General features: G+C 31.9%; 1 protein-coding gene and 1 long non-coding RNA gene across 2 annotated transcripts; one reads left to right on the forward strand and one right to left on the reverse strand.

Annotated features, from left to right (window-relative positions):
* The first annotated feature begins 2,250 nt into the window (after positions 1–2,250).
* On the forward strand, positions 2,251–3,851 carry LOC104648138 (uncharacterized). Its single transcript, XR_003247385.2, has 2 exons — positions 2,251–2,479; positions 3,445–3,851. It is a non-coding gene; the product is annotated as an uncharacterized lncRNA (long non-coding RNA).
* Positions 3,852–8,985: 5,134 nt separating this feature from the next.
* LOC101261832 (probable galacturonosyltransferase 6) lies at positions 8,986–16,112 on the reverse strand. Its single transcript, XM_004242525.5, has 9 exons — positions 15,620–16,112; positions 15,473–15,507; positions 14,048–14,089; positions 13,818–13,956; positions 13,621–13,697; positions 12,499–12,725; positions 11,303–11,660; positions 9,768–10,283; positions 8,986–9,592 (listed from the first exon to the last, which is right to left on the reverse strand). Exons 1-9 carry the CDS (start codon positions 15,735–15,737, stop codon positions 9,317–9,319), a joined length of 1,788 nt encoding a protein of 595 aa, XP_004242573.2. The 5' UTR covers positions 15,738–16,112; the 3' UTR covers positions 8,986–9,316.
* Positions 16,113–17,255: the final 1,143 nt, after the last annotated feature.

Below are 17,255 nucleotides of genomic sequence, written 5' to 3' on the forward strand. Positions count from 1 at the left end.
TTTCTTAAGCACATGTTCTAATGGAAAATAATCTTTCTATGTCCCAAGGTAAAAATAAGATTTACATACACTCTACTCTTCTTAAACTCTACTTGCAGGATTATATTAGGTATGTTGTAATATTATGTATATGACAATAAAGAAGATTTTCCATATTTTTATGACAAGGGAAATCTGTAGGCGCTACTCTTTGGATGTGCACAGGGTAAAACCTTCGCTTTTATGCAATAGCTTGCAAATCACATAGGAGGGGTAATCTGCACTAGACAAGCTTGGTGCAACGAGCTCGACCCAAAAGGCAAACCCCTTGCTTTCATTGGCAAGGGGTTTCAAATTTGAGACCTCCAACCATGGAAGTCTGAAGCTCAAACAACTGTGCCACCCCAAAGTTTTTTCCCTTTATTTGCAGGTTCATGGTTTAATCTCGACCTTAACTTATTTGGATTTTAGACTAGTTTATATTGTCATTCTTGATTTATCGAATCTTGTCCCCGATTTGTTTGGAATAATGCCTAGTTAATAATTGTTATTGTCGGTTGTGAGTTTGAGAATAACTCTCTTACTGTTTTCCGCCTAATATAAAATTTTGATAAAGTTAAATTGGGTAGCATAATGTAAACGACAACAAAGAACTTTTTTCTGTATCAGTCGGTGATTCTTAAACTCAATTTATTTGCAAGAATAACCAGTTATTGTCAGTTATGAGTTCTCGACCCCAATTTGTTTGAAATTATGCCTCGTCAATGCTTGTTATTGTCGGTTGTGAGTTTATAAATACGTCTCTAACTGTTTTCTGTCTAATATAACATTTCAATTAAAGTTAAAGCGGGTATTATGATGTATACGACGACAATAGATAATTTGTTTTCAATATTTGTCGATAATTCTCAAACTCAATTTATTTATCATTACGATTCGTTATTACCGTTCATGAGTTTTCGATCTCGATTTTTTATTTGGAAATACAGCTAGTTAATGTTGTTATTGTTATTTGTAAGTTTAAAAATGTCTCTCGCTTATTTCTATCTGATATAATATTTCCATTTTAAGCCTTTAGGTCCACCCCGATCTTTTCGTAAGTGTTCAATAAATTTTTATATTTTGGTATTTATCATGATTGAGAATCTTAACAATTTTAATGAATTACAATTATTCAACTCTTTTAAAGCAAACAAGAAAACTTCCTTTTTGAGTATAAGAACAAAGAAACTCAATTTCAGTTACAAAATAGTAAACAAACAAACACCAAACACACTAAATATAGTCATCACAATAGAAAGAAAATAAGGTCTCTTCAACACCTTTTAAAAATATGTCAATCTTATTATTTTATTGATTGACAAATGTAATTGCATGCATGCTTAAACATTTCTTTGTGCTATTTGGTCAAATCAACCTCTTGGAGGAAATTTATATATATATATATGTAAAACATGTTTAAGGAGTAACATATCTTAAGATCGTCACTGAGTGAATCTGAAAACTAATGTCGCTAGGGAAGCTAAGGTAAGTATCGTCATGTTTCCTCCAACAAAATCTTTTACTTTTTTCATTCAATTATGTATCGTGTTTTTCTTTTATTCACTTTTTCTTATAAAAAAAGAGTTTTTTTTACTATTTTTTCACTCTGTTGAGATGTTTTTATAGTTTTCAAGAACAATTATTAATAAGAATTGAATGAAATAAGATATTGGTGTTCTCTTGAATTTTTAAGATAACAACTTATTGAGAAAATTATATTTATAAATCACAAAAATAGTTTGAAACGGAGAAAACTATATTTATAAATCACAAAAATAATTTAAGACTGAGAAAATTATATTTATAAATCACAAAAATAGTTTGAGACGGATGGAGTACTTCCTTAATTCTTCTTCATTTGTTAAATTTTGCATTTTGCACTACTAACACTCTAATTAGTTTGTGAATTATGAACGATAAGTATAAAATTAAAAAGAAAAAAAAAACTAGTTGTCTCTTAAATGTGGATTATAATTTATACATAATTTATTAGTAATCCTTTTTCTTTATTTCAACCATTTAATTAACATTTTTTGCCTGAATATCATCAAGTATATAGAGATTATTGTTGAGCTGAAAAGTAATCCATCACTTAAACACCCTTTGCTAGAAAACATAAAAAATGTAATGTATAAGTCACATATCATTTTTGTACATATATATAATGCATTTTGTATTCTAATCGGTTACTTATAACAAGCAAAAATATATACGTCTCTCTTTTTTTAGGTTGATCAATTGACTCCTACAAACTTTCCATTTGCAAAATCGTCAAAAAAATTCAGGGCTATAAGTGTAAAACACAAGTATCAAGAACAAGAGGTAATGGAACAAGGGGGAGAATCACCGGTTAGTAAAAATGTAAGCCCTATGATTACAAATGAAGCTATAACATCAGCAGCGGAGAGTCCAGCTTTACGACGTGGCCTTGAACTTCTAAGATCTGCTAGAAATAGAGGTTATTTATTGTATTTTTTTTTTACATAGAAATCTCACTTTACACCTTTAGTACCTTAATTTCGAAAAATAACACCACCCTTATATTTTAATCGGGATTATAAATTCTTCTTTAATCATAAATTAGTCTGAAAATAAATTTAAAAATACTATAACCAACCCTCATTACTATTTGTGATATTTTTTCAGTAATTTAAATTTTTCAGTAATGGTAATTTGTAATAAAAAATTCTTCTTTATTTCTGGTTTTTAAAATCTGGCCATTAGACTTCATGGTATACATTATTTTTAGAGCTCAAATTTTAACAATTTCTTGATATATCTCATTATTTTGATTCTTTCTAGGCAAAAATTCAATGTATTTTTAGTCATTGATTTTTATTGTCTCATTCAAAAATGTAAAGAAAATCTTGTTTCTCAAATCCAAATATTAAGGGGGTAAAAGTGAGTTTCACTAACTCTTTCTAATCTACACACTTCTCCTTTAATTATTTTTTTGGGTATATATGTTATATTTATACATTATTTAAAAAAAAGTTAAAAATTAGCTATTAATTTCATTGGTAAATAACTTATAGTTGACATATTTTTTTTATAGTTATTTATTACTAAAAGAATTAGCAATGAATTTAATTATCATTGGTTCCTACCTTTTCAAAATAGTGAATTCTAAATAAAGAGTATCAAACTACTAAAAAAATATGAAGGCTACAAACATTGATTTCAAACACATCTATGAAATAAAGTAAGATTTCTATATGCAAAGAGATTCAATAATTTATATATATAAAACATAATCAAATTCTTTTTGTTTTCATTCTTCTTATATTTGAACAAAGTGTAATGATTTTTTTTAAAAAATTAATAATAGATAGATAGTTAAGTGATTTTTTATAACTATATATGAAATTCACTCGACATTTAATTTTAAATGTTTGATCTGTCTCTATGTATTCAAACTTTTAGATGCGCGAAAAAGAAAGACTATAGAAGAAGGCAAATTAGAAGCCATTGCTCCAAAAGACATGGGTATCAAGAGTAAAGGAACAACAAGTAGCAAAGAGATTTTGGCTACAATTCCAGAAAATTATGAGATCATGCTACCAATTAAATTCTTAGAAATTGACATCGCGGGAAAGGCTAACGCGGAAATGCCCTCAGAAAATTCTTCTAAGAAAAGGAAAAGATTTTCCGAGTCCATATAAAGAAGTAGTCAAATATCCATCCTACAATCGATATGGGAGACTTAATGATTTCAGTTCTTTAAAATCTTTGTAAAGATATAGCCCTTTTCGACCCCAATGTATTTGAAATTACAACTAATTAATGTAATAATAGTTTAAATTTTCATGTGTATCATAATTTTTGGTATAGATTTAGGAATATTCATGAGTTATGATTATTTAATTGTTTATTCACTATTTTATATTAAACCGTAAGAATGAAGTCTCTTTTGATAAAAAGCAAATGAGAAAACTTTATTGATATACAACACATGCACAAATCATAAATACTCTATATGAAGTTGCACAACAACAAAAATATTACTTTGATATGAGAAAAATCATAATTGTATATGTTGCAAACAAATTAGATGGGTTAGTGGTCATTTCCCTCCTACATAAAGTGTCACATTTTTAATAATGTTGAAAACACCATCAAATAGAAAGAATATCATAGCAAAGGTGAAAATAATTTGTTTCTATCAAGATTTATCATTATAGCTTTTGTACATTGTCTAGTTTGATCATTGTGCTTGAATTTAAATCTTCTAGATTCCATAGAGAATTTGTATAAGATGTTATTTTGAAAAATTTTGTGTTATCATGGTCTTTGGTAGAAATTCGAGAATTTATTTGATTAAGACAAATAATTTTTTTTTAATAAAAAGGCCTTAAGCTAATTTGATTAAAAAAGAAGAAAGAAAAGAAGGGAGTACTGAATGACCTTGAGTTACGCCACATCTTATAATTTCAAGGGTAAGTTACAAAGCTGAACATTTTGTTGTTGATTCTATAGCTTCATTTATTCTCATGGGACTTACAGTTCTACTAATTGATACTTCTGCATCCTTCCCCTCCTTCTTTACTTTTTGTCATCGATATTACTAGTGTTTTGCACTTGTAGTCTTGACTTTTTTTGGATGATTTTGCCAATAAAGGCTTTGTAAAAGCCATTAGAGTTGATTGATCAACCTAAATAAAAGAGAGAGGGAAATACTTTTTTGCTTGTTATATATACGAAATATATATATATATATATATATATATATATATATATATATATATATAGACACATCTATGACTTTCGAGGGGAAGGGGAATGTTTAAGGGTGTTCGATTGATCGATTAATTCTAAGCCAAACACAATATTTAACCTGTAAATTGCTTATGATTTATCCATGGTGATATTGAGTTGATTTGATTTATATACGTGTGATAATTTTCAAACAAAAGTTGTTCAATTAATAGGTCACACCTGCCTAGAATAAAGAGTATTCGATCGGTTAGCCTTGAGCATAATAAAGGTCTTTGACATATATGCACTGTGTGATTTTCAAGCAAAAAATATTTAATTGATCAATTTGAACCTACTGACAATCTTTCACCTATATGTATTTTGTGATTTTCTAAACAAAAAATGCTAAATTGATTAATTAATTTTGAACTGATTAATTACTATGTATTTATGTGACTTCCTCAGTAATTTCAGTATATCAAACTAACAAAGAAATTGATAAAGAGCCAACAAGAAAATTTTCCTCATGAACTCAAGTTCTATTATGCAATTATGAAATAGTCAAGCTTAATATATTTTGTGTTTTGTGTTTTGTTTGGTCAAATTATGATCATCTTTTGAGCAAACTTGCATTTAATGTGAAGTAAAGGTTTTTTTTACTTAAATTGTTATTTTCTTTACTTTTTGTCACAATTTATTTTTAACAAAGAAATTATGGTGCATCTAACCATCCTATACATTACAACAATCAATCTCTCTTTATGAGAGTTGACTGAATTAGTGACATGTAATTAATAAGTAATTAATCATTTTCTTCATTTTAACTATTTAATCTCTTTCTTCCCTTCACAATTTACCAACTTGTTGCTCTCTCTCTTCTTTTCTTCAATTGAGGTAAGTTGATTGCTTCTTTTTTTCTTCAATTTCTTTATTAATTTGATACACTAAAAATACTGATTGAGTCACATAAACACAAAGTAATCAATCAATCTATCAGTTTAACATTTTTTTTGCCTAAAACCATAGAATACATATAGGTCAAAGATCATCATCAGGCTCAAAACTGAACGATCAATTTTCTTTTGCTTGAAAATCACACAACGCATATAGGTCAAGGACCATTGTTATACTCAAGACTTATTGATCGAGTACTCTTTGTTTTTAGTCATAGAATGCATATAATATAGATACCGTTTCTAGGCTAAAGTGTGACCTATTAATTAAACAATCTTTGCCTGAAAATTATAGAACGTATATAAATCAAAGACCAGTTCAATATCATCACTGGAAAATCGTAAGATATTTATTGGTCAAATGTCGTATCTAGCTTAAAATCGATTGATCAATTGATTAGATAACATTGTCCTAAAAAGTCACATATAGATGTATACATATCAAAACAATCCATATATATAGCAAGTAAAAGAATATTTTTCTCTCTCTTTTATATAGGTTGGTCAATCAACACAAATGGCTTCTACAAAGCCCCCATTAGCAAATTCATCAAAGAAGCCAAGGCTACAAGTGCAAAACACTAGTAGTATGAAGGACAAAAAAGTAATGGAGGAAGGGGAGCAGGCAGAAGTATCAATTAGTAGAACTGTAAGCCCCATGAGCATAAATGAAGCTATAACATCAGCAGCAGAAAATCCAGCTTTGCAACGTGCCCTTGAAATTATAAGATTTAGGAGAACTCAAGGTAATCTATTACTCTTTTCTTTTTTTCTTTTCTTTTTTCAAATTAAACTACATGATAATGTTAAAGATTAGGAGCATATGTAGTTAAAGATGTATGTAAATTCACCCTAACACAATAATCTTGACTCACACCTTATATGTGTTATAAACCCACTAATAAATAAGTATAGTTTGAATCAAGTAAATTAATTAGGCCGCGAGAAAATTTTAAATTTAAAACTATGATATTTAAATCCTAGATGTCACTATATATGATTGTTCAATCTTTTTGTAGCACAGAAAGAAAAGAAAAGCACGGAGATCAAGAATAAAGGAGCAACAAGTAGCAAAGAGATTTTGACCACAATTCCAGAAGATGATGTGATCATACCACCAATCAAACCCTTTGAAATTTAGTATCTTCCTTTTCAAATGTTTAGAAGGTGAAATGTATCTTAATCTTAACTATAACTATCTTGATGCTTAATTTGAGACTGTTAAATAAAAATTCAGAAATGACTGATGTTAAAGGTTTTGAGAAATCTATCTCTATAGTTTATGTATTTACCATTTATAGCATGAGAAAAGAGGCTAGCTATATTGGGAGAGAAGGAGGAGATACAAATTATATTTGATGAATTTAAGTTGTATCAACGAATACACAATGATATATGCATGTTGATATAATTGTATCAGATACATACTCGTTGATACATGTTGTATCACTTGTATTCATTCACGGTATAGAAATACAGACTGACATAAGTTGTATTTGACATATACATGCTACTAATACAGTTGTATCAATTGTATTCATTCGCTATACAAAAATATAGGTTGTATTCTATACATACAAACCGATACAAGTCGTGTTTAGTACATATAAGATTATACAAGTTGATACAATTTTATCACTAGTATGTATTCACTTTTGTGTTGCTTTTCATTCGCGATACAAAAATAAAAAAATATAGATTAATAGGTACATGTTGATCCAAAACAGTGTGTTGAAACAACGACTAGAGAGTTGCACTTGACACAAGTAGTTTCTTCTCTTTTTTTCCATGTATTCATTCCCTCTATTTGGCAAAATAGAGTTGAATAAATAATGTCCCTATTATGTGGAGTATCATAGTGAAATATATTGTGTGTGTATATACAGGGAGGCGAGCAAGAGAGAAAGAGAGAGTGGAGTGCAACAAAAGAGGGAGAGAAGGAGCAAGGAGGCATGCATAATTGAAAGAGAAAAAAGAGGCAAGAAAAAGTAAAATATATTGGATTTAACTTATTAAAGTATAATCATGATTATAAAAGGTGTTATTTTTGGTACTATTATTATTTTACACGGTCCAAAAACTTCCATAACATTGGCATAATTCGATTTGAACGGATCTTGACATGATACATCCTCATAATGAAAATAGAGGTAAAACATGAGTTTATCCATTATGAGTATTAGATTGAAGTTCTCTTGATGAAGAGCGCCAAATCCTATCCCCCGAAGATACAAAATGCCTGGTCCTCCTCTCCTGTGTCAACGTAGAGTGTAGTGCGGAGTGGAAAATTGTTGGGAAAGAAACTCGTGATTTCTCAAGAAATATCATAGTACATGATTTTTGTACAAGGTAAGATTTCGTTGAGTTTGACGCGAGTTTTGAGTTTTGGAAGCTTAATGCTTGACAGAGTTGACTTCGGTCAACATTCAGAGATTCTGACGTTGGATCAAAACTCTATCAGTTCCACAAGCTCTGAAAGAGTCTTTTTTGTCTACTGTGATGATTGGTTCAGGTTTTCAAGCTTCTATTTAGAGTCAGTGTGATTAGGCAGCATTTTAGCTTTTAAGTTCAGTCAAAATTTGACTTGGGTCAACTTTTTGATAAACGTGCTCAAATCGAATTCTATCAATGCAACTAGCTCCAGAATGTCGATTTTGGTCTAGAACAACCTTTTGATTTGATTCCCAAAGGTGCAAGTGTGAGTATTTCACTTCTTCGCATTTTGTTGTGTTTTTCGATTAAAGTAACAACTTTGATAAACATTTTGACAAAACGACCTCAAATGACATGTTTTGTCGATTCCATTGAGACCAGAATGTCATTCCCAAAAGGTTGAAAATGGCTCAATGTCGACAAAAGTCTTATTCCGATATTGGAAGAAGGAAACTAAAATTGTTGTTGATTATTGAGTCTCCTTTAAGATCATGTTAAGGTTTACTCATCAATAATCACATCCCCTAATGATTATTAGTTGATTACCCAGCATACAGAATCCAGAGAGCCATTCTAGGAAATTGATCTAAAATATCTTTGCCATATTCATAGTAATAATAATTGGTTTACATTTTAGACTTTGAAAATTTAATGCTATGAATAAAATTTGTTATCGGAGACACTTAACTAGAGGTCTTAAGTTCAAACCTGGAGAACGTTAAAACACTAGCCATGATGGGCTTTCTAAAATGTGAATCTAGATTAGTTGTGTCTATGAGTATCCGAACCGGATGATTGAAAAAATTAAAATAAGGTGCACCCTATAAGTTTTTTCCAAAGCAATCCCTCCCTCTCCAACAATATACATTCTACAAGAAGAATGTCACAGAGAAATATATTTCTTATCTCATCTACAACTGGTAAATTATAAGAACATTTTTAGCATTCTACAAGATCAATATACATGCAAGTCCAAGCATTGCAGGAATCTCAGGGACATGCCAATATCAGGTCCCAAGTTATTGCTATTGTGGGATAAATTTCTATGACCACTGAGCAGGAAATAAACGTGGACAGGAGGGGAGTAAAAGTTGGACTTTACAAGTTAAAAATTGCGGGATCAATGTGTGAAAGAATAAGATGAACGTGAGGGGTTCCTACACTACGTGATTGTGGTGAAATGGAACTCAGCCTACTGCTAAAGGATAAAATTCCTAGTCATGAATATTGCATTGTTGCACAAAAGGATGTTCATACCTAACGTGTTTCTTCCAGTACGGCTTGAACTTCTGGAGTCCAATCTCTAACCATGGTTTCATAACTCCATCATAATGAATCACAGCTGCTTGCTCGATTTCATTCAATTTGACACCAGAGTCGTACCCCAATCCCAAGACATGCCATCTCCGATCTATAGCACGTGTATGTTTGTAGAAGGTCATCCAACCAATGGGCAAAGTACCAGCTTTCATTAATGGTCTATCACTTCCCTGCATAATGCATGCGCTAAAAATGAGGCAGTGACAAATACAAGGAGAACAATGTTAAATAAAACAGCTATAAGTCAAAATTATACACATACATTATTATAGAGAAGCTAAGAATATGATTAATCGCTAGTCAATTCCATAAGTAATTAACAAACAACAGGATATAGATGCATACCAGATCCAAGTACTTGTGATAGAGCCCAGTCAAGTTTCGTTTCCTCCACTCCTGCAGATCAAACAAATTCATCCCAAATGCCCATGTGCATGATTTCGCGTCAAATTTTGTTGCCACCATGGGGTCAGTGAAATTGATGAGCATATCCATTCGCCGGAATGACGGCTCGCCTTCAAGACAAGTCTCCACCGCACCATTCACTTTACCATTCATGTTGATGTGCCAAAGTCCACTTAGATCCCTTTTCACAACCACGTCATGATCAAGGAGCACTATCTTGTTGAGATAAGGAAAAATTTCAGGCAGGTAGAAGCGCAGGTGATTCAGTGGAGAAGTGTATCTTGGATCAAGAGACTCTTGCTTCTGCAGAGTATCCTTGTTCAGTAACCAATCAAACATGTCTATGCTCTGGATCTGAATTGTTGCTTTGCCAGGAGGATTCGACAAGAACCACATTGTCATTGCTGGTAGGTTAAGAGAATCCGTCACTATATGAAACACAATCTTCTCTGGAGCCTGCCAAATACATAAACACTCGCATAAATTTGTGCATAACCCACCATTATTTAATTTATGTCTTCAAAATATATAGTAATAGTTTCCGTATTCCCTTTTTTCAAATGCTTTGTTCGAGCCAGGGATCTGTCGGAAAACGATTTTCTAACGAGGTAGGGGTAAGGTTTACGACCCTCCCCAGACCCCACCCTATGGGATCACACTCGGAATGTTGTTGTTGTAAAATCTATAATAATCAATAGTCTAAATTTGTGCATAAACATGATTATTTAATTTGTCTTCAAAATATATATAGTGATCAATAGTTGCTCCTTGCATCTACTGTTACAAAATCATAAGAGTTTAGCCCTTCCATACATGACAGTTGCATGATAAGTTACAAATGATAATGATACCACAATCATACTAGTTCTTGGAATTCTATTTGCAGAAGTGAGGACACCAACAAATAATAGCATGTGTTCTCATAAGTCGATAGTGGACTTATATGCACAATTGGAATTACTTTGTTCCGCACTAAAGCCAAAGCTGCTTACAAGTAAGCATCAGTTAACATAGATACTAAATGTTAAAACTTTCCTCTAAAGGCCATGTGCAAAATGACATATACTCCAAATACCTATGTTCTATTCTTAATCATCTTAAGATAACAGCAGATTAACAATGAGAAAACATAAAAGGAAAAAATAGAGCGTGAATAAAAAATATACTCCCTTCTCTTAATTTTCTTAAAATGGTATGACTGGCACAGAGATCAAGAAAATAAAGAGATTTTTGAATCTTGTGGTCTTGAATTAAAGATGTGTGTAATACACCAAAAATGTCTTTCGAATCTTGTGATCTTAAACATGCCATGTGAGATAATGGAACTAAAGAGGAGAATTAAATACAAAAATTTGCTTTCTTTTTAAAATAGACTAAAGGAAAGTAATACACATAAATTGAAAGAGAGGGAGTAGTAAGAAATTGAAAAAAAGAAAATTAAGAGCCAAGAATAAGAAAATTAAGGAGATGCTCACCCTAGCAGTTGATACAGTTGAGTTGACAACTGCAGAACATGCCAAAACATTGTCAGAGAAAACAGCGAAGTGGTGGAGATCTGGATTCTGAAATTTATGTTGGTTAGGTAGTTTCTGCTCCTCGGTTTGTAGGGCAAAGTACTCAGTGGTTAACCGCATGGAGAGGCAATGAAGGCCTTTCGGAGTAGTTCTTCCGGCAAGATTTTCAAGGAAGGAAGCTTGATTCTTTTGCGTTCGAAGTTGTTCCTCAGCATTATACGTCATCGCACGAAGTTTTTTCACCATTGCCGAGCAATCAGGGAACAATCTACTGGCTTTTGACAGGGTTGCACTCATAGCCTTCATCTTCTGTATGGCCCTAAAAATGATAACTGTTCTTAGATCATACATACATCATTTAACTGCTCCCTAGTTTCCAATCAAAATAGTATACTTCCCTATTTTAAAGATTCTATCAACTTTCCAAAAGTAAAAGCTTTCCTCTACACTCTTCAATACTTTTCCCATATTTTAGCATTTAAAAAGTCGGACGACTTCCCTTTTTACAAAGTTAGCCTTATTGTCACTTTCCCAACCCATTTTTATCTCAAGACATCCAAACATCCCTTCACAGATTAAAACTGTGCCCAAAAAGTAAACTAAAAAACAGGACAACAAAAAACCCAGTGAAATCCCACTATGTAGGGTCTGGAACTAAAAAATAGGAAAAGTTCATAAAGAGAATAAATACATAAAGTACTTAATGACAAGACTAAGAAAAAACATATTCACTTGCCAACATTCAACACTTAGTTACCAGACCAACCAATTTTCGTCAACTACTGATAGACCAATAACAAGTTAAGTCACTTTTTGTGTACATAATAAACTTAAGCACCAAGTTATTTGTCAATTTCATTTAACCATTTCGACCTTCTTCCGGATACTCTTTCAGACACAATAAGTACAAAACATAACTCACACTTGTAAAAAAAGAAGGTACAGAAAATAGCTCAAAAGAGCCATTTACTCAAGCCAAGCAGATTTATGCGACAGTGGAGCAACCAACATATATCAAATCAGCCAGGTTCCATTATGTGTCCAGGTTTGAGCTTGTGTCCGAATAAGAGATGATGCCAAAGCTATTACAAAGAGATGATGTCATAGCTATTACAGTATTACGAAGAATTAAAGTGATAAAAGAATTATCATCTTACCTCCTAGACAAATCAGAATCTTTTGAAACTTCACCAGCAGCTCGTTCCAAGTCTTTAATTCGTAGCTTTATCTCTTTCACAAAATTAGAGTTACTACCTGCCGGTGCAAAATTCAAGAATGCTTTGGCCCTTATCAGCTGATCTTTAATCTCCTTCACCCTCTCATCCAATACCCTCCGTGGATGAGACTGTACATTCTGACGCACCTCTTTTGGTCTGGATTTTTCCTGCAATATAACCAAGTGAAATAAGGTGATCACATGCAGAGCTAATTGCAGTTAACATGCACAAAATACATAAAACATATTCCAGGAGTTGACCAGTAGTATTCGACCATCCACGGCGAGTGGAAAGAGAAACCAATATTACTTTAAACCCTCAATACAATAATTAAGATTTACTTTATCACATTTTATTTTACACAACCGCTGAATCTTGAAAAGTGAAAATCATAAATGAGCATTGCACATGAAAACTCCCTTCCTATAAGCGTTCAGTCAAACTTTCTTTTGATTTAGGAAAAAAAAGAAAAAGAACAAAAAAAATTCATCTGAACCATCAAATCGACAGCTTCCCTGTCGTCATGAACATGCAAAATCTAAATTTGCTAATTTAACTTAATCTAAGAAAACCATTTCTTGGTAAGGTTCCAAAGCATGAAGACATAGTTTATTATTACACATTATCACAATCGCAACGTTAAAGCAACACCTTCAAAATTCAAACACCACCAAACAAAGGAATCCAGCTGGCATATGCAACTCTCAAGCTGCAAACAACACGTGATATTTTATATAACCACCATCAATCTATTTTAGCCAAACAATAATAATAAAAGTATATCTATTAGTCTCAAGTTCTGGAGAAACAACATTAGTGGCTTTTAAGTTTAATCAACTGTTCCACTATGCCCACTATGCCAAATTTCAGGATCAACTATATGAATGATTTGTAACCATTGCGCTCTACCTGCAAATGATTCCACCAACAGCACCTCTATGATTTATACTGTACTAATTAAAAGATTGAAATCTATTTATTAAATAAAAGGAATGATGAAGAAAATTTCACACTAAATGAATGAGATCTTTGATGTGGTGTCCATTGGACTTCCATACATACCGATGCCTTTTCTCGTCTGCCCAGTGTTTCCTCTGGTAAATTTTGTTGACCTACTTTCTTCGTATCATGTGTGGTTTCTGAAATTAGGTAGGAATGCGTACAATTAATTTCTAGTTATTGAATGAAAAGAAATGCTTGTGGTGGTGGTTGGGGGGGTGGGGGGAGGGATGTAAAGAACATCTGAATAATTAAATTACCATTATTTCCAGCCAAACTGACATTCTTAGGTTGACCAAGACTATCATTCTTATCAATGGTATACAAACTGACTGCAGAAATTTGGTTTCCATCTCGGTAGACATCCAAGATTGGTTCTTTGAGGGTTTCAACTTCTTCCTAAACCAAAAAGCAGAAAAAGGTTTGCAAACATAAGTTCAATTCAAGTGGATGTTTACAGTTGGAAGAACTTAAATAGAGTTTATAGCACCTGTTGGACTGCATTAAGCGCCTGAACCTCTATCCTGTGCTTCTGAAATGGAGAAATAGAAATATCAGTCAGATGATATCATAACAATATAATCCATCAATTCCAATCAAAACCCAAATAAGAAATATCTCAATCAGATCCCATACAATAGACTCCATTTGTTTAAATTTACAAGACACTCTTTCCATCTTTTTAGAACTTCCAAAGCATTCAAATTTTTAACTTTGATATGATCTTTTCTATCAAACGAACTTGCTAACGGCTACTACTTCGACATTTTGATCATCACCACTACTAAAAAAATAGACTCTATATGAGTTAACAAACATCATAAAACCCGGGGTCCAGTCAAAAACTGACATAAGCAATAAGTAGATAATTCTTCTCACAGAAAACTCTGCATCCTAGCCTTTACAAAGGAACAGGGTAATGGAAGTAGGGGAACCATTAAAGCTTGATCTTTTACACCAAGTCCAAATTATGCAAACAACGAGGGTACCAAAAAACTAACTTCAGCTATAAAAAAAGAAGAAGCTCTTACGAATTACTAGAAAACAAAATTTACATGAGTAAAATCAAACGTTTTAAAACAATCTATGCTTCTTTATCAACTTCCCCTCAGCAACATATACCAAAACAAAAGGGCAGGGTAATGGAAGTATGGGAACCATTAACAGCTTGATCTACAAGCAGCAAAGGTACCAAAGAACTAACTTCAGCTATTAAAAAGGAAGAAGCTCTTATAAATTACTAGAGAACACAATTTACACGAGTAAAATCAAATGTCAAAACAATCCATGCTTCTTTATCAACTTCCCCTCAGCAGCATATACCAAACCAAATAGACAGTGTAAATGGAACTTATGGAAGTATGGGACCATTAACAGCTTTATCTTTTACACCAGCTCGAAAATAGGCAAACAACAAGGGTCCCAAAAAAACAACTTCTTTTATTAAAAAAATGAAGCTCTTACTGATTACTAGCAAACACATTGTAAAATAGAAAAAATCAAATGTTCAAAATAATCTATATTGCTTTATCTACTTCCCCTCAAAAAGCTACCACAGATTACTAGCAAAAGCATTGTAAAATAGTAAAACCAAATGTTCAAAATAATCTATGCTGCTTTATCTACTTCCTCTCAACAACATACACCAAAACGAGCAATACCCGCAACAAAAACTGAATAAAGGAAAAGAAATCTTACAACAGCGACACACCCGGTGTAATCCCACGAGTGGGGTCTGGGGAGAGTATTGTATAAGAAAACCTTACCCCTACATCTCATCTCAAGTAAAGCATTGGAAAGCAGTTTGAAACTAATGAAAGCATGACAACACACTGAAAAAGGAACAGTCACTACCACAAAATAATACAACAACCGAAGTGCAATAAACAGTAATCAGTAACAGTAGAAATCTTACAAGAATGGATAAATCTCCAACAAACTCCTTCGATGCTGCAACAACCCAAATGTGAACAAAATCCAACCAAACAAATCAAATTAGCAAAAACAAAATGAACCCCACAAACCCAAACAACTTGAAAATGCATAGAAATCAAAATCATACCATCAGAACCAAGATGAATCAACCTATGTGAAGAAAACAACAAGATTGGAGTTGTAACAAAAACAGCAATCAAACAGAGGATAATAAAAATCCTCGTAAATCTCCTAGTAAACCTCATCTAAGACATGTAATTAACTCAAACAACACTTGGGTTTTTTGGATCGATTCAGATTCAATAAAGGGTATATCAAAATACACAGTTCCTGATACAAAAAAAAATGGTACTTAGGGTTTTTTCTGGTTTTTTGTCTTCTAGGTCAAACGGAATCGATTTGGGTATTTTTTTTAATTAAAAAAATTTAATTTTGATTAAAGAATGGCGATGAAATCGGAGATTGATTGGGGAGTGCCATGTTCGTGTGTACCCGTGAAGTGCAGGTGAAGGAAATGAGATTTCAAGAAGAAACAAAGGAAGAAAGAGAGAGTAAAAATGGAGTTATATACTTTTTGGAGAATTAACTTTAGGTTAGGTACAATTATACAATTATTGTCTAAATTTTAGAGAATTAACTTTAGGTTAGGTATATTTTATACCATCATTTTAGTATGCACCCTAACTCCGCTCCTATAAAATAGCTCACACACTGTGTGAAGATGTATAAGTTGTACAAGGTGAGCTCTATCAGAAAAGGGGGAAATCATATATGATGAATGATATTAGTTTGAATCGCTCGTTAGACTAACACTTTATTTATTTTCAATTAATTAATTATTCAGCGTAGTTATAATTTGTTATGATTATCGCTTGAGAGTAATATTGCCCATTAATTGTGTGGGATGACCTCGAGTTTGTATAATTAGTCACGTTTGTATATATATGTATAATTCAACATATTTATATAGTTCTCAACTAACAATTCTTTGTTTGATTTATATTTGTATACGATGGTTTGTATTTGTATATGAGAATGATTTCTTTTGGTTTTTTCAATTTTGTCCATCATATGTATTCAATCTTTTTGTGTATAACTTTTTAAAGTTTGTATAAACATTTAGTTTTTAGATTTTGTATAATATAATTTATGTAATGTAATTTGTATAATATATTTTTTATTTGATTCAAGTTCATATGTTTAGGTTTGTATCAATTCGTTATTTCGATTTTTATTATATTGTATAATTCTAGACTTTATATTACTCAAACTATACAAACATACCTGCAAATTATAGAAAGGAGATGCAAATTTATATAAATTATTATCCTCTATCGCTCGCCTCTCTCCTCCCTTTCCCAATCTCGATCGCCTAAATTATCTAATTGATATACCTATAAAATTCACATCTCCCATTCCCGACCCTCTCATTCGCCTCTCTCCTCCCTCCTCCCTATAACATATAGCTACGAATCAGAATTAACAAACTATAGCTATAAAACGTAATTAGACTATTTTAAAATGGTTATATGTGAAAGTTTCTCTTTGAATTATTAAAACATGTTTAGCTTTTAGCATCTCTTATTTCTAAGATTTATTTATCAATTTATAATTAAGATGGCACAATTATTGGTTAAGTGGGCTGGCCCATTATGGTTAAGTCCAGGCACAACTACCCTTCATTCTGAACGGAAAATGTATATAATGTATATATAGTATTGTGCGATATTGTATTGTTTAATGAATATATATTTTTAAATAGA

This window comes from Solanum lycopersicum, chromosome 7 (genome assembly GCF_036512215.1).
Source record: "Solanum lycopersicum chromosome 7, SLM_r2.1".
NCBI classification, from domain to species: domain Eukaryota; kingdom Viridiplantae; phylum Streptophyta; class Magnoliopsida; order Solanales; family Solanaceae; genus Solanum; species Solanum lycopersicum.

Excerpts from the sequence above, each read along its gene's own strand:
- LOC101261832 (XM_004242525.5), bottom strand. The coding sequence starts at position 15,737 with ATGAGGTTTACTAGGAGATTTACGAGGATTTTTATTATCCTCTGTTTG. Across the intron at positions 12,726-13,620 it reads GCAGACGAGAAAAGGCATCG|GAAAAATCCAGACCAAAAGA; the intron begins GTATGTATGGAA and ends GTTATATTGCAG. Across the intron at positions 11,661-12,498 it reads GATTCTGATTTGTCTAGGAG|GGCCATACAGAAGATGAAGG; the intron begins GTAAGATGATAA and ends TATCATTTTTAG.